This window comes from Hemitrygon akajei, chromosome 22 (assembly GCF_048418815.1).
Source record: "Hemitrygon akajei chromosome 22, sHemAka1.3, whole genome shotgun sequence".
In the NCBI taxonomy this organism is placed as follows: domain Eukaryota; kingdom Metazoa; phylum Chordata; class Chondrichthyes; order Myliobatiformes; family Dasyatidae; genus Hemitrygon; species Hemitrygon akajei.
In genome coordinates, this window is record NC_133145.1 from 62,809,031 (window position 1) to 62,832,806 (window position 23,776).

The 23,776-nt window shown below is 49.9% G+C and overlaps 1 protein-coding gene across 1 annotated transcript in view; it reads right to left on the reverse strand.

Moving 5' to 3' along the window:
* The window catches only part of LOC140714831 (hepatic leukemia factor-like), a 59,393-nt gene extending 39,029 nt beyond the window's left edge, over nt 1-20,364 (reverse strand). Inside the window, 2 exon segments of the mRNA XM_073026470.1 lie at nt 7,422-7,751; nt 20,020-20,364. Coding sequence (XP_072882571.1) covers nt 7,422-7,751; nt 20,020-20,143 — 454 coding nt within the window. The 5' untranslated portion in view covers nt 20,144-20,364.
* Nucleotides 20,365-23,776: the final 3,412 nt, after the last annotated feature.

Here is a 23,776-nt window from a genome sequence, read left to right on the forward strand (position 1 = left end):
GGGATGGAGATCTGCGTGGCCAAGGACAGACAGGGATGGAGATCTTCGTGGACAAGGACAGACAGGGATGGAGATCTGCGTGGCCAAGGACAGACAGGGATGGAGGAGATCTGCGTGGCCAAGGACAGACAGGGATGGAGATCTGCGTGGCCAAGGACAGACAGGGATGGAGATCTGCGTGGCCAAGGACAGACAGGGATGGAGATCTGCGTGGCCAAGGACAGACAGGGATGGAGATCTGCGTGGCCAAGGACAGACAGGGATGGAGATCTGCGTGGCCAAGGACAGACAGGGATGGAGATCTGTGTGGCCAAGGACAGACAGGGATGGAGATCTGCGTTGCCAAGGACAGACAGGGATGGAGGAGATCTGCGTGGCCAAGGACAGACAGGGATGGAGATCTGCGTGGCCAAGGACAGACAGGGATGGAGGAGCCTCACTGCAGCCCCAAACATCGACGGGCAGTAATAAGTTCCAGAGTGAAGTTGGAGGTGAGGGTCCTAGAGGGGGATGGGGAGGGAACTGGAGAGACTGGGAGAGTGATTGTGGAGGGAGGAGGAAGGTATCTGAGAGTGACGGAGGGAGGAGGGTCCAAGAGACAGAGGAAATGAGGAGTGCAGGGGCCCAGAGGAGTGGAAGGGGGAGGAGGGTCCAGGAAAGCTGGGCGAAAACAAGGGAGGGAGGGAGGGAGGAGGGTTTCCGAGAATGAAAGGGGGAGGAGTGTCCCAGGGATCAAGGGGAACCGAAGCAGTTAATGGAGGGAAAGGGGTCCAAAAGAGTGAGGGGAAGTGAGAAGGGAAGAGGAGGGTCCCAGAGAGTGAGGGAGATAGTGAGGGGGTGAGGAAGGTCACAGAGAGTGAAGGGAAGCAAGCGAGGAAAGGAGGAGGGATTTATGTCTACTTAACGAGCCTGTATAACATCAGTTAGCTCCTCCACGTGGCTAAACTCATGGTAACAAAGAGATTAAAGTGAGCCACACACACAAAACGCTGGAGGAACTCAGCGGACCGGGCAGCGTCTATGGAGAAGAGCATAGCCGGTGTTTTGGCCTGAGACTCTTCAGCAGGACGGAAGAAAAAAAAGCTGAGGAACAGATTTAAAGGTGGGGGGAGAGGAGAGATTAAAGATGAGCTTTATTTACGTCTGTCAAAACATACAGTGAAATGCATCGTTTCTGTCAATGACCAACGCAGACCAAGGACGTGCAAGTGTCAGCAAGTTTCCAACGCCAACGTAGCACGCCACAACTCTCTAACCATGACGCACACGTCTTCCGAAAGTGGGAGGGTACCGGGGCACCGGTCCGGATGAAACCCACGCAGTCACGGGGAGAACATAGACTCCTTCCAGGCAGTGGTGGGAATCGAACCCTGATCTTCCAGCAGCCGCTTTAAAGCGATGCATAAACCACCACACTACCTTGCCGCCCCCACAGGAGGAGGAGGAGGAGGAGGAGGAGGAATTAATAAAGAGTAAAGGAGCAGAGAATGAGATGCCTCCTGCCACTGCTGCTCGTAGCAGAGGGACTTGCTGAAAACGAATCCTCAGGGAATTCATTCAACCATGATAGAAAAACACAATCAAAGAAAACAGAATCACCGTGACCAAAACCCAGATACTGAGCCACATTATTTCCCTCAGGTCACAAGATTAAAAATACTTCACATCACTTAACCCCGAGGCAGAACGCTTGGGCCAAAGTATTCAAATAAACTTTCATCTTAAAAAGCAGAACAAGGCACAAAAGACACCACTTAAAGGAGCAGGCCGTGTACACAGAATCTACAGGAGTTGCTGTGGCCGGATCCCGGGAAATCCCACAAAAAGTAGTGGATAAGGACTGGCCAATCACGGGCAAAGCCCTCCTCACCACCGAGCACACCCACACGAAACGCTGTCACAGGATCCGTCATCAGGGACGCTCACCACCCAGGCCACGCCCTCTTCTCACTGCCGCCATCAGAAAGAAGGTAAAGGAGCCTCAGGACTCACAACACCAGGTTCAGGAACAGTTACTGCACACCCCTCGACCATCAGGCTCCTGAACCAGTGGGGATAACTTTACTTGCCCCAATATTGAACTATTCCCACAAACAACGCACTCATTTTCATAGAACAATACAGCACAGTACAGGCCCTTCGGCCCACAATGTTGTGCCAACCCTTTCACTGATTCCTCATCTCATTTTCTTAATATTTATTGTTGTTATTGGTTTTGAATTTGCAGAGTTTCCTGTCCTTTGCACACTGGTCATCCTGTTGGGTGCAGTCTTTCATCGATTCTGTTGTATTTCTCCGTTCTACTGTGAATGCCCGTAAGAAAATGAATCCCGGGGTTGTGTGTGGTGACATAGATGTACTTTGATAGCATATCCATTTTGAACTTTGCTCTCCATTCATCACTCTAAAGGAGCAGGAAGCAGAATTTCTAAAAAAAAATTCTATCACATGACATTGTGTTTATACCACCATAAGACATAGGAGCAGAATTAGGCCATTTGGCCCATCGAGTCTGCTCCGCCATTCAATCACAGCTGATCCTTCCTTTTCCCCTCCTCAGCCCCACTCCCTGGCCTTCTCCCCATAACCTTTGATGCCATGTCCAATCAAGAACCTATCAAGCTCTGCCTTAAATGCACCCAGTGACTTGGCCTCCACAGCAGCCTGTGGTAACAAATTCCACACATTCACCACCCTCCGGCTAAAGGAATTTCTCCCCATCTCTGTTTTAAATGGACACCCCTCTATCCTGATGCTGTGCCCTCTTGTCCTAGACTCCCCCACCAAAGAAATATCCTTTCCACATCTACCATGTCCAGACCTTTCAACATTCGAAAGGTTTCAATGAGATCCATCTCATCCTTGTAACTTCCAGTGAGTAGAGACACAGAACTATCAAACGTTCCTCGTATGATAACACTTTCATTCCTGGAATCATCCTTGTGAACCTCCTCTGAACTCTCTCCAATGCCAGCACATCTCTTCTTAGATGAGGAGCCCAAAACTGTTCACAATACTCAAGGTGAGGCCTCACCAGTGCCTTATAAAGCCTCAGCATCACATCCCTGCTCTTGAAATGAATGCAAATATTGCATTTGCCTTCCTCACCACTGCCTCTACCTGCAATTTAACCTTTATGGCGTTCTGCACAAAGTCCCTTTGCATCTCAGATTTTTGGATTTTCTCCGCATTAAGAAAATAGTCTGCACATTTATTTCTTATATCAAAGTGCATGACCATGTATTTTCCAACACATATTTCATTTGCCACTTTCTTGCCCATTCTCCTCTCCTAATCTAAGTCCTCCTGAAGCTTACCTGTTTCCTCAACATTACTTGCCCTTCCACCAATCTTTGTATCATCTGCAAATATGGCAACAAAGCCATCTATTCCATCATCTAAATCATTGATATACAGCATTAAGAGAAATGGTCCCAAAATCGACCCCTGTGGAACACCACTAGTCATTGGTAGCCAACCAGAAAAGGATCCTTTTATTCCCACTCGCTGCCTCCTACCAATGAGCCAATGCTCTAACCATGCCAGTAACTTTCCTGTAATTCCATGGGCTCTTATCTTGGTAAGCAGCCTCATGTGTGTCACCTTGTCAAAGGCCTTCTGAAAGTCCAAATATACAACATCCACTGCATCCCCTTTATCTATCCTACTTGTAATCTCCTCAAAGAATTCCAACAGGTTCTTCAGGCAGGATTTTCCCTGGAGGAAACCATGCTGACTTTGTACTATCTTGTCCTGTGTCACCAAGTACTCCATAACCTCATCCTTAACAATTGACTCTATGATCTTCCCAACCACTGAGGTCAGGCTAACTGGTCTATAATTTCCTTTCTGCTGCCTTCCTCCTTAAAGAGTGGAGTGGCATTTGCAATGTTCCAGTCCTCTGGCACCATGCCAGAGTCCAATGATTTTCAAAAGATCGTCACTAATGTCTCCACGATCTTTAACGCTACCTCTTCCAGAACCCTAGGGTGCAGTTTCTCTGGTGCGGGTGATCGTCTGGTTTATATAGAGTTTGTACAGGATTACGGAGGAGGGGGGCGATGTGTAATTGAGGAAGGAACAGGAGGATGGAAAACACGTTACCACTCCTCTATACGTGTGGCGTGCTGATGTCCAGTCAATCGAGATGTTTCCACCAGTCCCCCAGTGCAGTCAGCACCTAGACCACACTTAGAGTGATAGAGCACTGCAGCACTGGAACAGGCCCTTCAGCCCATCTAGTTAGTGCCAAACTATTATCTGCCTTCACCCAGACCACGGTTCTCCACACCTTTTCCATCCACGTACCTATCCAAATTTCCCTAAAATGTTGAAATTGAACCCATGTCCACTACTTCTGCTGGTAGCTCGATTCTTACCATCCTCTGAGTGAAGAAGCTCCCTCTCAAATTCCCATTAAGTAGTTCACCTTTGACCCTCAACCCATGACTTCTAGTCTTAGTCTCTCTCAGTCTCAGTGGAAGAAGCCTGCTTGCATTAACGGTCTCTACGTCAATTTTCTCTGCACTCTTTTAGTCTTGTTGATAGCGTTCCTGTAGGTAGGAGACTAATGCACATAATACACCAAACTTAGCCTCACCAACGTCTTGTCAAACTTCAACATAAATTCCCAACTCCTGTACTCAATAATCTGATTTATGAAGGCCAAGGTGCCAAAAGCTCTCTTTACAGCCCTACCCACCTGTGACACCAGTTTTAAGGAATTATGGATCTGTATTCCCAGATCCCTGCAGAATGTTCCTTCGCATGAGATTTGGTTTATCAACAAGGACTCCAGCAAATTTCCACAGATGTGGAGGATTCTGACTGGTTGCATCACTGTCTGGTGTGGCGTGGGGCATCGTACAGAGTGGGAAAAGACTGCAGAGGGTTGTAGACTCAGCCCAAACCATTAATGGCACTAGCGTCGAGGGCATCAATGCCTCAAGAGGTCAGTGCCCATCATGAGGGCCCCTCACCATCGAGCTCACGCCCACTTCTCATTGTACAGGAGCCTGAAGACACACACTTAACGTGTTAGGGGCAGCTTCCTCCCTCCTGCCTGTAGGTTTCTGAACAGTCCGTGAACACTACCTCAATATTTGTCCTTCGCACTAACAACTTACTAATTGTAACTTACAGTATTCATGTCTTGTACTGTACTGCTGTGGGACACAACACTAAGTGTTTCTTACAGTTGTGAAAAGCCGGAATAAGAAGAGAGCAGATATCATCAGTCAGGAAATAGCAGCTGGAGGCTTTGGGATGTACTTGACCTTCCCCTTCCCCACTACATCTTGCAGTGACGTGAAAAAGTCACGGTTGACGGTGCATGACATTTGTGAGTTACATCAAGCAATGGACAGGCAAAACTTTTGAAGAGTCTGTTAGAACTTCTCCGATTAAAGTCAGATGGAAGACCACGATCGCCCACGTCATACGATACGGCACACGATGATGTCACAAACAGGAAATTTTATGATCATCACATGTCAGTGATTCAAACCCTCTGACCACAAGATATAGGAGCAGAATTAGGCCATTCAGCCCATCACCTGCTCAGCCGGTCCATGGCTGATTTATTATCCCTCTCAACACCATCCCTGTAACCTTTGACACCCTAACTAATCAAGAACCTATCAACCTCTGCTTTAAATATACCCAACGACTTGGCCCCATAGCTGCCCGTGGCAATGAATTCCTCAGATTCACCACCCTCTGGCTGAAGAAATTCCTCCTCATCTCTGTTCTAAAGGGACGTCCCTCTATTCGGAGGCTGTGCTCTCTAGTCCCAGACTCCTCCACTATAGGAAACACCCTCTCCTCATCCACTCTATCTAGGCTAGGGAATTCCCAACCGTTTTTTATGCCATGGACCCATTAACCAAGGGGTCCGTGAACCCCAGATTGGGATCCCGATTAGGCCTTTCAATGTTCCGTAGGTTTCAATGAGAACCCTCCATTCTGCTAAACTCCAGCAAGTACAGACCTACAGCCATCCAACGCTCCTCATACGTTCAAAGTTCTGGAGTTACTATAAAAGTTTGAATGTCATACACAGCCTTGGACAAAGCCACAAAAACACACACACACACAGCAAAGACTGTCAAAATTTCCAACGTCAGAGAAACAAATCGTGTAAACAACAACAAAACAAAACAAACATCCAAAGAACATGAACCACAAACGCCCTGAAAGTTAGTCCACAGACTCGTAGCCAAGTCAGTGCTGCAGCTGGTCCAGGAGCCCGATGGGTGCAGGCCACAGGCTCAGAGTCAGTTCAGACCGAGGCCCGTGAAACTGGACCAGGAGCCCGATGGGTGCAGGCCGCAGGCTCAGAGTCAGTTCGGACTGAGGCCCGTGAAACTGGACCAGGAGCCCGATGGGTGCAGGCCGCAGGCTCAGAGTCAGTTCAGACCGAGGCCCGTGAAACTGGACCAGGAGCCCGATGGGTGCAGGCCGCAGGCTCAGAATCAGTTCAGACCGAGGCCCGTGAAACTGGACCAGGAGCCCGATGGGTGCAGGCTGCAGACTCAAAGTCAGTTCAGACCGAGGCCCGTGAAACTGGACCAGGAGCCCGATGGGTGCAGGCCGCAGGCTCAGAGTCAGTTCGGACTGAGGCCAGTGAAACTGGACCAGGAGCCCGATGGGTGCAGACTCAGAGTCAGTTCAGACCGAGGCCCGTGAAACTGGACCAGGAGCCCGATGGGATCAGTAAGCTGAACTGATTCTGACCCTTTTGTTCCGCAGCCCATCACCTGGGTTCCCGGTCGGTCAGACGGTGCCAGTGGGGAGTGGGGGGAAGAGTTTACCTGTCCTTGCCGTGTTGGGTAGGAGGTTCTGTGGACTCAGTGCCGGGAGAACGGAGGTGCCGGTGGGGAGTGGGGGGAAGAGTTTACCTGTCCTTGCCGTGTTGGGTAGGAGGTTCTGTGGACTCAGTGCCGGGAGAACGGAGGTGCCGGTGGGGAGTGGGGGGAAGAGTTTACCTGTCCTTGCCGTGTTGGGTAGGAGGTTCTGTGGACTCAGTGCCGGGAGAACGGAGGTGCCGGTGGGGAGTGGGTGGAAGAGTTTACCTGTCCTTGCCGTGTTGGGTAGGAGGTTCTGTGGACTCAGTGCCGGGAGAACGGAGGTGCCGGTGGGGAGTGGGGGGAAGAGTTTACCTGTCCTTGCCGTGTTGGGTAGGAGGTTCTGTGGACTCAGTGCCGGGAGAACGGAGGTGCCAGTGGGGAGTGGGTGGAAGAGTTTACCTGTCCTTGCCGTGTTGGGTAGGAGGTTCTGTGGACTCAGTGCCGGGAGAACGGAGGTGCCAGTGGGGAGTGGGGGGAAGAGTTTACCTGTCCTTGCCGTGTTGGGTAGGAGGTTCTGTGGACTCAGTGCCGGGAGAACGGAGGTGCCGGTGGGGAGTGGGGGGAAGAGTTTACCTGTCCTTGCCGTGTTGGGTAGGAGGTTCTGTGGACTCAGTGCCGGGAGAACGGAGGTGCCGGCCCTGCTGAGGTCGATGGGTGGCGCCTGCGAGGCGCTGGGGTGCTGGAGTGGAGAGTGCTGTCCTGCCTTCTGCTGGTGCGGCGGACTGGGCGGAATGCCGTTCTCCGAAAGGAACTCCTCCAGATCCATGTACTCCAGCTGGAAGGTGTCGCCGTCGTAGGGCAGCGTCTTGTCCCAGAGCGTGGGTCCCAGAAAGGCGGACTGTGTGACGGTGCTGCTCGCCGCTTCATCTTCCAACTGCTTTTCCTTCTCGTCCTTACCGAAACCTTCAAGAGGACACAACATCCAACCTTAGTCACAGCACACCATAAGAAATAAATAACACCTTGTACGAGGAATCACCGACGGCCCCCACCCCAGTCACTGGCGCTAGACCTCCCTCTCCCCCCCGCCCCGTTATCCCAATCGCCTGACGCTGGTCCCCTTTCCGCCCCGGTCAATGGTGCCAGACATCATCCTCCCTCGCCCCAGTCACCAGCACCAGACCTCCTCCCCTCCCCTCCCCTATCCCAGTCGCCTGGCACTGGACCCCAGGTTTCCGGCACCGTGCCCACAGCTCACTGACCCGTTCGCCTCTGGCACGCAGAGGAAACCCACGTGGTCACGGGGAGACTCTTTACAAAGATCGGCGGATGCTGAATCCCCATCGCCGGTGCGGGATAGCTGCGACGCAGTGCCACCGAGACAGACAGACAGAGGCCCCTCAGCCCATTTCAGCAATGCCAGTCGAGTTGGAATTGGTTTATATTATCACAGGTACGGAGATACAGTGAAAAGCTTGTTTTACACACTGTTCTTACAGATCAGGTCATTACACAGTGCAGGGACCCCCTTGGTACACTTACATTCCTAGAAATTGTTCTGTAGCCTGGTTTTTCATAACTTGAGGCTGTGTAATCTCCTGTATTGATGATGAGAGGCATTGATCATGTGGATAGTCAGAGACTTTTCCCCAGGGCTGAAATGGCTAGCATGAGAGGGCACAGTTTTAAGGTGCTTGGAAGTAGGTACAGAGGAGATGTCAGGAGTAAGTTTTTTACTCAGAGTGGTGAGTGCGTGGAATGGGCTGCCGGCGACAGTGGTGGAGGCGGATACAATAGGGTCTTTTAAGAGACTCCTGGGATAGGCACATGGAGCTTAGAAAAATAGAGGGCTATAGGTAACCCTAGGTAATTTCTAAGGTAAGGACATGGTCAGCACAGCTTTGTGGGCCGAAGGGCCTGTATTGTGCTGTAGGTTTTCTATGTTTCTATTTGCAAACTGAGAGAAAATAACTGTTCTGTTTATTTGCCCTGACTTTACCTCCCACATCATTTCCAGGAGAATGAACTTTATTGTGCATCTTAGATTTTTGGGTTGTGATTTCTGAATTCTGCAAGGGCAAATTTCCATAACTCGAATGGTTGCAGCACAGGAGTCACGTGTAGATAGTCACGTGTAGATAACATTATTAGAGGCAGAGATAGGGGACATAGATTTATTCTCCCAGGGCGGAAACTTCAAATGTTAGAATAAAGCGGGAAGGGGAAAGTTTAAAAGAGAATTACATCCATCTCTCTCACAACCTTATACCAAGCTATCTGAGGACTAACAGATCATAAGGATAAATACATTCCAGAGAGTAACATGCAGCATCAAGAACACATATCACATTGGTGACAAATAAAACTTTAAGGTGACAAGTCCCATACTAAAGTCAAGTATTAGATCTAATAATATCACAGGCGAGAGCCCATTATTACCACAGTGGGACAGTCCCGTATCAGGATCACAGCAGACCACAATGTATCAGTTTCATTGCAGGAATAGTACCCACAACGTTAGCGGTCAACTATCCCGTAACAGAATCACACAGTAAAGGTGGCATGTCCTAATTAGGATCACCTTCTCAGCGGGAGACCGTCCCATAGTCAAGATAAAACACTATTACTTCATGACAACCCCGTATTAGGAAACTTGTGTTGTTTATACAGAAGTATATTCACTAGTAAAATATTATACAATAAGTAATTAAGGCTTCATTAACTATTTACAGCCTCAAATTAAAATAAGATTATCATCATTACGTGCTGTGTCATATGACGTGGTCTTTCCGTGACCACGACTGCTTCAGGCAAATTTCTCTACAGAAGTGGCTTGCCATTGCCTTTTTCTGGCCAGCGACTTTACAGGACGGGTGCAGCTCCGGAAGGCGGGCAGGCCGTCGGCTCAAGTGGAACCTTCGATTGCCCGGTACCAGGGCCCTCAAGTGGCCAGCATAGCCAGACCCATGAGGGCGACCCTTCATGGTTTTCTCCCCTCCGTACTGGGTGACCAAAGATCAGGAGAGTGGGGCTGAACTTGAGGAACAGCCCCTTTCAGATACTCAGACAGATGTGGGACACTAACTCCTCCCGGCCACAGAAAGGACAGGTGGCTAGGCAGTCAGAAACCTGTTGTACCCTATACAACACCTTCCCCAACGTACAACGTATTTATCTCTTAATACAGACACCTCCACTGGGGTCATCCCTCGGTCCATACTGTGACAGATAGGTGTCAGAAACACAGGACAATGCAGATATCACACTGGCCCCATGTTACAGACTGACAAATAAAGTGACGAGACAGATAAATATGAGCTTTATTTGTCACACGTACATCAAAACGTAGTGAAATGCGTCAATGACCAAGAGTCTGAGGCAGCCCGCAAGAATCACCAGGCTTCCTGCGCCAAAACAGCGTGCCAATAACTTACAAACCCCAACCCGCACATCTTTGCAACGCAGAGGAAGATCAGAGCAGCCGGAGGAAACCCACACAGTCATGGGGAGAATGTTCAGATTCCTTACAGAGTGCAGCAGGATTTGAACCCCGATTGCGGATTGCTGGCATTGTAAAATGTTGCAGTAACCGCTACGCGACCTCGCTGACCTTTATCAGAAACTCACATCACTCAACGAGACAGACCTGGATCAGGAACACACGTCGCACAGCTAGACAGTTAAGGTCATAGAGTAGTACAGCGTACAAACTGGCCCTTCAGCCCATCTAATCCATGCTGAACCATTTAAACTGTCCACTCCCATTGACCTGCACCGGGACCATAGCCCTCCGTATCACGTACCTGTCCAAACTTCTCTTCAACACTGAAATCGAGCTTGCACCACCCTCCGAGTGAAGAGGGTTCCCCTCATGGTCCCTTTAAACATTTCACCTTTCATCCTTCACCCATGACCTCTAGAGGTAGTCGACACACGGACTACACGATAGTCTACACTGGAGGCTGTGGTAGAACAAAGGACCCTATGGAAAGTCCTGGTAATTCCAGACGATGTCTCTCACCCTCTGCTGCCACCTTGGCTGAACAGAGGAGCACTTTCAGTAATAGACTAAGACAACTGCGCTGCTCCAAAGAGCGTGATACGAGGTCACTCCTACCCTTGGCCATTGGGCTCTATAATGAGTAAACCTTCAATGATGACCCCTCCTGTTAGACTTAACTTTCTCTTTCTTCTCTTTTACTATTTGTCTATCTGTACACTGGTAATGCTACTGTGACACTGTAATTTCAACAAAGTATCTATCTATCTAGTCGTATCCAACCTCAATGGAAAAATCCTGCTTGCACTTACCCTATCATTACCCCTCATAATTTTATATACCTCTATCAAATTTCCTCTTAATATTCTACGCTCCAAGGAATAAAGTTCTAACCTATTCAACCTTTCCTTCTAACTCTGGTTCCTCCAGACCCAGCAAAATCCTTTAAATTTTCTCTGTACGTTCAACCTCATTGACATCTTTCCTGTAGGTAGGTGACCAACACTGTACACAGTACTCCAAATCAGGCCTCACCAATGTCTTGTACAACTTCAACGTAACATCCCATCTCCTCTACTCAATACATTGGTTTATGAAGGCCAATGTGCCGAAAGCTTTCTTTATGACCCTATCTACCTGTGATGCCGCTTTCAATGAGTTATGGGCCTGTAATCCCAGACTCCTCGGTGCCCTACCGTTCGTTCACCGTGTAAGACCCACTGCGATCGGTGCTGCCAAAGTGCGAAACCTTACATTTGTCTGCACTAAGTTGTATCGGAAACACAGACTGCGCAATGTTGGCATCACACTGTTTATAGTGTGACTGCAGAAAGGTGACAAGTCTGTTCTAGTGACAGACACTCTCACAGTCCAGAATTAGAATCACACACAGTCATTGTCCTATACAATAAACTGAGCCCAGTGTTACTATCACTCTGATTTATATTAAAATCCATGTCAATATTAGGACAGAACAATGTCCAACAATGACCATTACACGAGGACCACAAATTCTCACAGTAAAACAGTCCATTTTAAAAAGCACACGCGCTATCATTGTACGCAGTGTTGGTGACTTACCTACAGGAAAATTACCAATAAGATTATAAGAGTGGAGAGAACATTTCAAAGTAAATTTATTATCAAAGTGTATATATGTATACTCATTACCATATACAACCCTGAGATGCATTTTCTTGCGGGCATACACAATAAATCCATAGAATAACAACCACAGTAGAGTCAATGAAAGACTGTGCCAACATGATGGACAACCAATGTGCAGAAGATAACAAACTGCAAATACAAAAAGGAAAATAAATAAACAATAAATATTGAGAACAAGAGATGAAAAGTCCTTGAAAATGAGTCTCTAGATTGTGGGAAAAGTTCAGTGATGGGGCGAGTGAAGTTATCTATCTGGTTCAAGAGCCTGATGATTGAGGTGTAATAACTGTTCCTGAACCTGGTGGTGAGTCCTGAGGCTCCTGTACCTCCTTCCTGATGGCAGCAGCGAGGCGAGAGCATGGCCTGGGTGCTGGGGGTCCCTGATGATGGCTGCTGCTTTCCTGTGACAGCGTTCCTTGTAAGTGTGCCCACTGGTGGGGAGGGCTTTATCCGTGATGGACTGGGCCATTTCAACTAACTCTGTAGGATTTTCCGTTCAGGGCGTTGGTGTTTCCATACCATTTTTGATGCAGCCAGTTAATATAATCTCCACCACACATCTATAGCAGAATATCAAAGTTTTAGATGTCACACCAAATCTTCGCAAACTTCTAAGGAAGTAGAGACGCTGCCGTGCTTTCTTTGTAATTGCACTTACGTACTGGGCCCAGGACAGGTCCGATAACTCCGAGGAATTTAAAGTTGCCGACCCTCTCCAGCTCTGATTCCCTAGTGAGGACTGGCTGATGGACCTCTGGGTTCCCTCTCTTGAAATCAATAATCATCTCCTTGGTCTTGCTGACACTGAGTGAGAGGTTGTTATTGTGGCACCACTCAGCCAGATGTTCAATCTCCCTCATATACGCTGATTCATCACCACCATTGATTCGGCCTATGGTAACAGTGTCATCAACAAACTTGAATGTGGCATTGGAGTTGTGCTTAGCCATGCAGTCGTAAGTGTGAAGTGAATAGAGCAGAGGGCTAAGCACACAGCCCCGTGGTGCTCCTGTGCTGATGGAGATTGTGAGGAGATGTTGTTGCCAATCCAAACTGACTGGGGTCTACAAGTGAGGAAATCGAGGAACCAATTGCACAAGGAGGTATTGAGGCCAAGGGTTTGAAGCTTATTGATCAGTTTTGAGGGGATGTTGGTATTAAGTGCTGAGCTGTAATCGATAAAGAGCATCCTGATGTTTGCATCTTTGCTGTCCAGATGTTCCAGGGTTGAGTGAAGAGCCGGTGAGATGGCATCTGCTGTGGACCTGTTGCTCCAGTAGGTAAACTGGAGCAGAGTCAAGTCACTCCTAAGGCAGCATCGCCAACCTGTCAAAACGTTTTCACTGTGAACATAAGTGCCACTGGATGATAGTCATCGAGGCAGGTTACCAGGTTCCTCTTAAGCACCAGTATAATTTGGATGCTGTCAATGCTCGAGCACCTGAGTGAGGGGAGATTTGATAGAGGCATACAAAATTACGAGGGATACAGATAGGGTAAATACAAGCAGGCTTTTTCTCAGAGTAACACACACAAAATGTTGGAAGAACTCAGCAGGTCGGGCAGCATCTATGGAGAGGAATAAACAGTCAATTTTCCGTGATGAGAACCTTCTTCAGGTCTGGAAAGAAAAGGAACAGAGCCAGAATAAGGTGGTAAGGGGAAGGGACTCATTACAGACTGGCAGACACTGACCTTGTGCGAGACTGGACCTGGAGGTCATGGGTTAAGGGTGAAATGTTTAAGAGGATCCTGAGGGGGGAGACTTCTTCACTCAAGAGGGTGGTAAGTGTGGAACGAGCTGCCAGTGGAAGTGATAAATATGGGTTCAATTGCAACAATTAACATAAGTTTGGATAAGTATTGGATGGGAGGGGTGAGGATGACTATGATTCCAGCAGTAGGATGATGGGACCAGCCCAGTACAGACTAGATGGGCTGAAGGGCATGTTTTGTGCTGTACTGTTCTACGATTGCCCCACATTAGAACAAAATGATATCACAGCGCGACAGTCTCCCATCAAAAACACAGATTCACCGCGTGCTTTATAGTATACAGTCGGCCCTCTTTTTCCGCAGGGGATTGGTTCTGAGACCCCCCTCTCCCGCGGATACCAAAAAACGCGGATGCTCAAGTCCCTTATTTAACCTGTCTCAGTGCATTGGTCCTTAGGACCCAGCGGAACCCCGGACTTTATTTAACATGTTCAGTGCAGTGGACGTTAGGACCTGGCGGCACAGCTCTGAATCCGCAGTGTTTCTGTTCACGAAAATAATCACGATCACAATTGAAAATAAGGTGGAAGTAATAAAGCGATCGGAAAGAGGTGAAACACCATCGGTCATTGGAAAAGCGTTAGGCTACAGTCAGTCAACTATCAGAATAATTTTAATGGAGCATGCGAAAGGCCCTGCCCCAATGAAAGCTACGATTATTACTAAGCAACGCAGTGGTTTAATTATTGAAATACGTATGTTTCTTAAGTGTTTTATATGCATAGAATGGCAAAATATGTACTATATACTAAGAAAAACGTTTGACTAACTGATGCTAAATAATACCAGATGTACCTGTTTCGACTTCAAATCCGACTTAAAGACAGACTCAGGAACGGAACTCATTCATAACCCGGGGATGCCTGTACTTTTAAGTCATTTCTAGATTAGTTATAATACCTAATACAACGTAAATGCTATGTAAATAGTTGTTATACTGTATTGTTTAGGGAATAATGACAAGAAAAAATAGTCTGTACGTGCTCAAACAATGAGTACTGGAGAGAGAACTTCCGGGTTTTCCCGATCCGCGGTCGGTTGAATCCATGCATGCGGAACGCCGACTGAACTTGGGGTCCACATCCATAGATCGCACAAAGTTACCACGCAAACCGATAGGGTGGTCAAGAAGGCGCACGGTGTGTTGGCCTGCATTAGATAGGGCACTGGGTTCAAGAGCCATGAGGTAATGTTGCAGCTCTTTAAAACCCTGGTGAGACCACACTTGGAGTATCGTCTTCAGTTCTGGTTGCCTCATTATAGGAAGGGATGTGGAAGCATTAGAGACGGTGCAGAGGAGATTCACCAGGATGCTGCCTGGATTAGAGAGAGTGCAGAGGAGATTCACCAGGATGCTGTCTGGATTAGAGAGGGTGCAGAGGAGATTCACCGGGATGCTGCCTGGATTAGAGAGGGTGCAGAGGAGATTCACCAGGATGCTGTCTGGATTAGAGAGGGTGCAGAGGAGATTCACCAGGATGCTGTCTGGATTAGAGACGGTGCAGAGGAGATTCACCAGGATGCTGTCTGGATTAGAGAGGGTGCAGAGGAGATTCACCGGGATGCTGCCTGGATTAGAGAGGGGGCAGAGGAGATTCACCAGGATGCTGTCTGGATTAGAGAGGGGGCAGAGGAGATTCACCAGGATGCTGTCTGGATTAGAGAGAATGCAGAGGAGATTCACCAGGATGCTGTCTGAATTAGAGAGCATGTCCTATTAGTATAGGTTCGGTGAGCGAGGGCTTCCCTCTTTGGAGTGAACGAAAATGAGAGGTGACTTGATAAAGATGTACAAGATAGTAAGAGGCATAAACAGAGTGGAGGGTGAGAGACCTTCTCCCCAGGACGGAAACGGCAGATACAGGGAGCAGAATTTGACGGTGAAAGTATAGGGGGATGTTAGGGGCAAGTTTCTTTCATCACCGAGAGTGGTGTGTGCGTAGATCGCCCTGCGGGGTTAGTGGTAGAGGAAGGTACGTTAGGAGCATTTAAGAAGATCTTAGATAGGCACATGAATGAAAGAAAAATGGAGGTCTGGAAGGGTTAGATTGATCTTAGAATAGGTTAAAAGGTCGGCACAACATCGTGGACTGAAGGGCCTGTAGTGTTCTATGTTCTACAACCCATGTATCTGGGACACAAATGAGTGTCACTATTACTCACCGTTATTGGACAACTGCCCCATGTCCGAGTCAGAGACATCCCGATTCAGATCCTGCAGCAAGCAGGGCAGTGACTGCTCGTTACAACAATCAGACTATAACGTACACACACCATCAGAATCACAAACTGTCCCAACACGACAGACCCTCATCCAGGGCTTTTACACCTGAGAGCATCAGAGCTGTAGAACACAGCAACAGACCTTTCAACATACCAGATCCCATTTGACCCCCGTCCCCACAATGGGACCACATCCTTCTACACTTCTTTCGCACATTTCCAGCCGGTCATTCTTTGCTATTTATAGTTTCTCTGAAATTCTACTCTATTTCTTTATTTTCCTGTAGATGCCTGCAAGAAAACAAAGTTCAAGGTTGTAGATAGTTCCTTAAGGTTGTTATAGCCGGGGGGACAAGCTCCCACTATCTATTGAGTGTTCCCAATGCTTCTCAAATGGGCTCTGACAACCAAACCCAGCTCCTGGCCTTCACATATGGCTACTGAGCCCAGCAGAACCATTTCTACTGACAGGAGAAGGGGAAAAGGTGGGTTACTGGCACTTTAAAACCAGTCACTTTGGGCAGATGGGGCTCACCAGCCACGGTTGGCAGCTCATCTAGGAGGAGGAAAATTCCGATCTCAAACCTCCGCTGCTTTGCAGCTACACCCACTCATGGGGAAGGCTTTGGGAGTGAACTCAGAGGGAAAAATCCAGAGCTGGAGTCCCTAAGGCAGACCTATGTTGAGCTCAACGCTGACTGGCAACTCCCACGACACTGCCAGTGCCAAACTGTATCAGTCTTTGCCATTCCTTTGGGTTCATCAGATGCGTGGAGAGGGGGAGCCTGCTCCCGATATTGAACTGACCAAGATTGCATATCTAGACAGCTAGGACACAACATCCACGGTCAACCCTGACCGACAGAGGCCTCGAAGGTAGTACATGGTGATATACACACTCGTACTTCGATAATGAATTTATTATGAACTGAATATCTCACCTATTCAGGGTCTGTTAAACATACTGACTGTATCTGATCCAGCACCTACTCAGGCAGTCAGTTCCTGATATCAACCTCCCTGTGTTAAAAAAAACACACACACCTCTCAGATCCCCATTCAAACTCCTTCCTTTCCCTTACACCTACGCCCACCTGATACGATCATCATGCAGAAAGACTTTGGCTACCTGTGCCTCCTATAATCTTATATACTTCTGTCAAGTCTGCCTTCAATCTCCTTTGCTCCAGGGAATGTAACGTTCCCAACCAGAACACAAGGAGTTTGTATGCTCTCCCTGTGACCGCAGGGGTTTAGTCCAGGTGCTCCGGTTTCCTGTCACACTCCAAAGACGTCAGTGTCAGGGTTAGTGAGCTGTGAGCTCGCTGTGTTGCGCACGAAAAGCACGGCAAAGCCCGTGGGCTGCCCCCAGCACATCCTCGGACCGTGATGGTCACTGACACAAACATCACGTTTCACTGGGTCTATGGGTGACAATTAAATCTGGAAACAAGCTGAGCCTGTCATTGAAGCCCCCCCCCTCACCCCCGGCAACGTTTTGACGCATTTCTGCAGAACTCCCTCCTCGTGTCAGGAACACAATCACACAGCATCATCAAAGCTTAAAGACGAGCTTCATTTGTCACGTGCACATTGAGACACACAGTGAAACGCATCATTTGTGTCCAATCAAATCAGCAAGCCCACACGTGTGGCCACAACCAACCTGAACCACACACCTTAGGAATGTGGGAGGTAATCGGGGCACCTCAGGGTGAACATGCAAACTCCTGACAGGCAGCAGCAGGAATTGAACCCCGATCGGTGCTCGCAGGCACCGTAAAAGGGTACTCTAATCGCTATGTTACTGTTTAGACTCGAGGATAATTATCCCCATAAAAGAATAACAAAGCAATGGTGACAAAGTCCTCCAACCAAATATTCAAGAACCATCGTGCACTAGGGTTACACAGTATCAGCGCATCACAAAAACACCATATCAACAGTCTCATACCACGACTGCAAAGGAAGGGGTCAGAAGATTCCTATTTGAGCTTCTGTCCTCTTCCTTTCTGGTCCTGATGAAGGGTCTCGGCCTGAAATATCATCTGCTCATTCCTCTCCATTAGATGCCGCCTGACCTGCTGAGTTCCTCCTGCTTTTGGTGACAGTTGCTCAGGAGTTAGTCACTGAGCTTCCTGAAGGTTGTTGCAGCCGGGGAGGTAGTGGGGCAAAAGCTCCCACCACCTATTAAACACTCGCAATGGCGTGAGGACCAAGTCCAGCTCCTGGCCTTCACGTGTGGCTACTAAGCCCATCAGAACTATTTCTGCTGACAGGAGAAGGGGCAAAGGTGGGTTAGAATCAGTTGCTTTGGGCAGATGGGGTTCATCCGCCATGGTTGGCAGCTCAGTTTGGAGAAGGATCTCAAACCTCCTCTGCCTTGCGGCTTCACCCACTCATGGGGAAGGCTTCGGGACTGAACAGTTATTAACCTTTAAGGCAGTTAGTCCTACGTTGAGTTCAACGCTGACTGGCAACTCCCGCAGTACCGCCACTGGTGCCAAACTGTATCGGTCTCTACTGTTCCCTTGGATTTGTCAGCTGTGTGGAGGGGGGAGCCTGATTCATGGGCTACAGCCTGCTCTCCATATTGTACAGCCCTGGCTTGTGTATCACAGACAGCTGGGACCCAACATCCCAACCAAAGAAGGACCTTACGACATGTGACGTAAAGCATTTAATAGGGAGTGGGAGCTTATTCCCTCCTCCCCCCCCCTCAGCTATAACAACAGTAAGGTTGTCACACGTACATCAAAACACACAGCGAAGCGTCCCTGTGTCAGCGACCGACACAGTCTGAGGGTGGGGCAGCCTCCAGTGTCACCGTGTTTCTGGCGCCAACATGGCGCGCCCACAGCTCACTAACCCCGAGCTGTACGCGGTCGGAATGTGGGAGGACACCGGAGCTCCCGGGGGGAAATACCACCGGCTCACAGACAGCAGCAGGGATCGAGGCCCGATCGGTTACTGTCAGCACCGTAAACCGACTGAGCTAACCACTATGCTACCGCGCTGCCCGCGATACGAGTACAACACATCACAGAGAACCAGTCAGGCATTATACGGCGACGTAAATACGGGGAGAATGCAGTCAGAGTGCGGAAAAGTGTTTTAGGGAGACGGAGTTGCCGTGGGACCTCACTACGTTTTCCTGCATTTGGACAATCGCCAGCATTTGAATCACACTATGACGCTGGTTACAATCCTTCACTCGTTCCACAGGTTAAGCCGAGATGGTAGTGCACTTGGTTTCCACGGTTTTAGGTTAAAGTCTTGCACTGGCATCACCCAATATCCCTGATTTGTTTACGACACATGTAGTGAAATGCCCCGTTTGCACTAACACCCAACACCGCCTCGCCATGTGCCGCAAGTGTCACCATTCTGGCGCCAATATAGCGCGTCCACAGTGTTTGTCAGAGTAACAACAACAAAACAACCCGGCTTCCGGCACCCTACAGGGGTAAGCAGTCCCACGTGAGGGTGACTTCCCTCCACAACATTACACACTGCTTCTTCTCCCCACCCCACCCCCCGGCAATAGGTCAGTTTCTACCCCTGGGGTGGATCCCTAACACCACACACCTCCCTACTCCTTCCCCACTCCTCCCCCAATCCCTGTCTCTCCCAGCACCACATCCCACCCTCAGCACCTCACCCGCTCCTCCAGCATCTGAACACCCTCCCCACAGTTCCCTGTCTCCCCTACCCCTCCCTCCTCCACAGTACCCCCTCCATTTCCCTTCCTCCTCCCCCACCTCAGCAACCCTTTCACTGTCTTCTACCCCTCCCCCGTATTGCCCCTCCCCTTCCTTTTCCACCTTTCTCCCCCTCCCTTCTCTAACCTTTAACTCACACCCTCCCTACCCCCCACCAACCCCTCTCCCTCCCTCCTCCCCTCTACCCTCCCACCCACTCAAACCCCCTCCCTCAACCTCCACTCCTACCCACTCAATCTCCCGCCCCGCCCACCCTCCCCCTCAGCTGCCAGCCCTCCCTCTCCCTCCCCCTCACCTCCCACGCAACCCCCCTCCCCCCCGGGTCGCCCCCCACCCCGCTCACCGTCGTCCTGCCGCGGCGGCAGCTTGACCGGGTTCTCCAGCAGCGACTTGAGGACTCCGTGCGTCGCCGGCACGAACCGGGAGTTGAGGGCGACCGGGACCGGGACCGGGACCGGGCGGGACATCTCCGTTCGCGGGGGCTCGGTGTGCGGGGGTCGGACAGCGGCGGCTCTGCACTCGGGCTGGAGATCCCTTCAGTCCTCGCCCATCGGCTCCCCCCAGAAACCCGGGCTCTGATGTTACGCCTCTCGCTCCCGCACTAATCGCCTGTGCCAGCGAGCGAGCGAGCGAGCGAACACATTGACGCTTCTCTCTCCCCTGCAGAAAATCCAAGTCATGTGAATGAGGCGGAGTTGACCCACTTTTGGCCAATCGCTCCGCTGTAAACTTCTGCCTTTCGCCGCCGCTCACATTGGTCCCCATGTGCGCCCTCCCGGCTCCGCAAACCCCGGCCGGCGAGAGGCTCCTCCTGCCCGGCTCACTCACTCACTCACTCACGCCGGAGATCGCACCGACTGCTGGCCTGAAACCATTCCCTCTCCAGACACGCTGCCCGGCCGCTGACCCCCGGTTTACAGTGTCGCAGTTGTCAGTTAATTTCAGAATTTGAAGGGGGGAGGGAGGTGGAAAATCCGAAGGGCTGAGGAATAGAGGAGAGTGGACCGTGGGAGGAGGAGGGAGGTGATAGGCAGGTGAGGGGTGGAGAAGATAACGGGGAATTGAAAGAAGAGGGAAGGGGAGGGGGGAAGAAATGATCAGAGGTTGGTTGAGGCCATCAGGTTGGAGGCTACTCAGAGGGAATATGAGGTGTTGCTCCTCCAACCTGAGTGTGGCCTCATCGGGCAGCAGAAGAGGGCATGGAACAGACATGTCAGGATGGGAACGGGAAGTGGAATTGAAATGGGCAGCCAGCAGGAAGTTTCTGCCTTTTGTGGTGGCCCAGGTGAAGGTGGTTGCCCAGATGTTGGGCAAGTGAGAGCGAAAAAAAATAAGGTTTGGAATTGGTGAGCTGGGATAGACTAGATGTACCAAGTTGAAGTTTATTGTCATTTAGCTGTCCACATGTACACCGCCAACCATCCAGACGCCCACCGCCAAACGTCCAGATGTCCACCGCCAAACATCCACACGTACGCTGGCAAACATCCACATGTACACTGCCAAACGTCCAGATGTCCACCGCCAAACGTCCACACCTAAACCGCCAAACGTCCACACGTACACCGCCAAACGTCCAGATGTCCACCGCCAAACGTCCACACGTACACAGCCAAACGTTCACACGTACACCACCAAATGTCCACATGTACACAGCCAAATGTCCACACGTACACCGCCAAACGTCCAGATGTCCACCGCCAAACGTCCACACGTACACAGCCAAACGTCCACACGTACACCACCAAACGTCCACACGTACACCACCAAACGTCCACACGTACACAGCCAAACGTTCACACGTACACAGCCAAACGTCCACACGTACACCACCAAACGTCCACACGTACACAGCCAAACGTCCACACATACACAGCCAAACGTCCACGTGTACACAGCCAAATGTCCACACATACACAGCCAAACGTCCACACGTACACCGTCAGCCAGCCACACGTACACAGCCAAACGTTCACACGTACACAGCCAAACGTCCACACGTACACAGCCAAACGTCCACACATACACAGCCAAACGTCCACACGTACACAGCCAAACGTCCACACGTTCACCGTCAGCCAGCCACACGTACACAGCCAAACGTCCACACGTACACCGTCAGCCAGCCACACGTACACAGCCAAACGTCCACATGAGGTCCGATCAGCACTTTAAAGAGGTTACCCGCCAGTCGGCGAAGCTGGTACAAAGGGAGAGCTTCGCAGGTGTTCGGACATCCCAGAGGTCCAATCAGCTTCGGGAGCAGAGCACTGCAAATTAAGTAAAAGTACAGAAGGGGCAAGCGGGGCAGCCATTGTTGGGAGTAAGCGAGTGGTATGAGTAGGAGTGTCAGGCTTTGACTCGAGGCTTCGATGAGAAGAGGCTGAGGCCAAAGAGACAGGTAAGAAGGACAGGTATTTCCTTTCGTTATTGCTGGTGTGCTCGTGCTGGTTGTACAGTGCAGGCAGTGGAATGCTCCTCCTGTTGGATGTGGGAATTCATGGAACCTGATGTGGGAAGTGCAGCCAACTCCAGCTCATGCAAGACCGCATTAAGGAGCTGGAACTGGAGTTGGATGAACTGAGGATCATCTGGGAGGCAGAGCGATTGATAGATAAGACTTTTGAGCTGGTGGTTACACCCAGAAGTTGAGGAGTAGATGGGTGAACACTGAGAGAGGTAAAGGGAGAAGGAAGTCAGTGCTGTACCCCCTGTGGCCATTCCCCTCAGCAACAGATATACCCCTTAGGATACAGCTGAGGGGGGTGACCTATCTGGGTGAAGTAGCAGCAGCCAGGCTCTGAGCCTCAGAGGGTAGGGTGAAGTCAGGGGGAGCAATAGTCATAGGGGACTTGGGAGATTCTGCAGCAGCAAAAGGGACGCCAGGATAGTGTGTTGCCTCCCGTGTGCTCGGGTCCAGGACGTCTCTGAGCAGTTACAGAATATTCTTGAAGGGGCGGGTGAGCAGCCAGAGGTTGTGGTACATTTTGGTACCAATGACAAAGGCAAGAGAGGGGTAGAGGTCCTGCACAGTAAGTTGAGGAAGTTAGGAAGGAGGCAGAAGAGCAGAACCTCCAAGCTGGTAATCTCCGGATTACTCCTGGTGCCACGAGCTAGTGAAAGTCAGAACAGGAAGATAGTGCAGAGGAATGAGTGGCTGAGGAGACGGTGCAGGGGGCAGGGTTTCAAATTCTTGGATCATTTGAACCTTTTCTGGGGAAGGGGTGAACTGTACAAATAGGACAGGTTGCACCTGAACTGGAGGGGAACCAATATCCTGGGAGGGAGGTTTACTATTGTTATTGGGGAGTGTTTAAACTAGATTTGCAGAGGGGATGGGAACCGAAGTGATGGGGTGGTTGGCACCCAAGTAGTGACAGCTTGTAGGGAGTTTGTGAGGAAGGGTAGGCAGATGGTAGAGCAAAGAGGCACTCAGCCTGATGGTCCGAGATGTGTCTTTTAATGCAAGGAGTATCATAAGCAAGGCAAATGGACTTAGAGCGTGGATCAATACATGGAACAATGATGTTGTGGCCATTACAGAGACTTGGATGTCTTGGGCAGGAATGGCTGCTGAATTTGCCGGGCTTTAGATGTTTCAAAAAGGACAGGGAGGGAGGCGAAAGAGGTGGAGGCATGGCATTGCTAATCAGGGATAGTGTTCAGGTTGCAGAAAAGGATTAAGTCAGGCAGGGATTGTCTACTGAGTTAGTGTGGATGGCAGTTGGGAACAGGAAGGGGGCAATAACTCAACTGGGGATGTTTTTTATAGATTCCCCCCCCCCCCCAATATGGAGGAGCAGATACGGAGGCAGATTCTGGAATAGTGCAATAACTATAAGGTTGTTGTGAAGGGTGATTTTAACTTTCCTAATATTGATTGGCATCTCCTTAGGGCAAGGGGTTTGGATGGGGTGGAGTTTGTTAGGTGTGTTCAGGAAGGTTTCCTGACACAATATGTAGATAAGCCTACAAGAGGAGAGGCTGTACTTGTCCTGGTATTGGGAAATGAACCTGGTCAGGTGTCAGATCTCTCCAGGGAGAGCATTTTGAAGATAGTGATCACAACTCCTTTACTGTAGCGCCGGAGAGGGATAGGT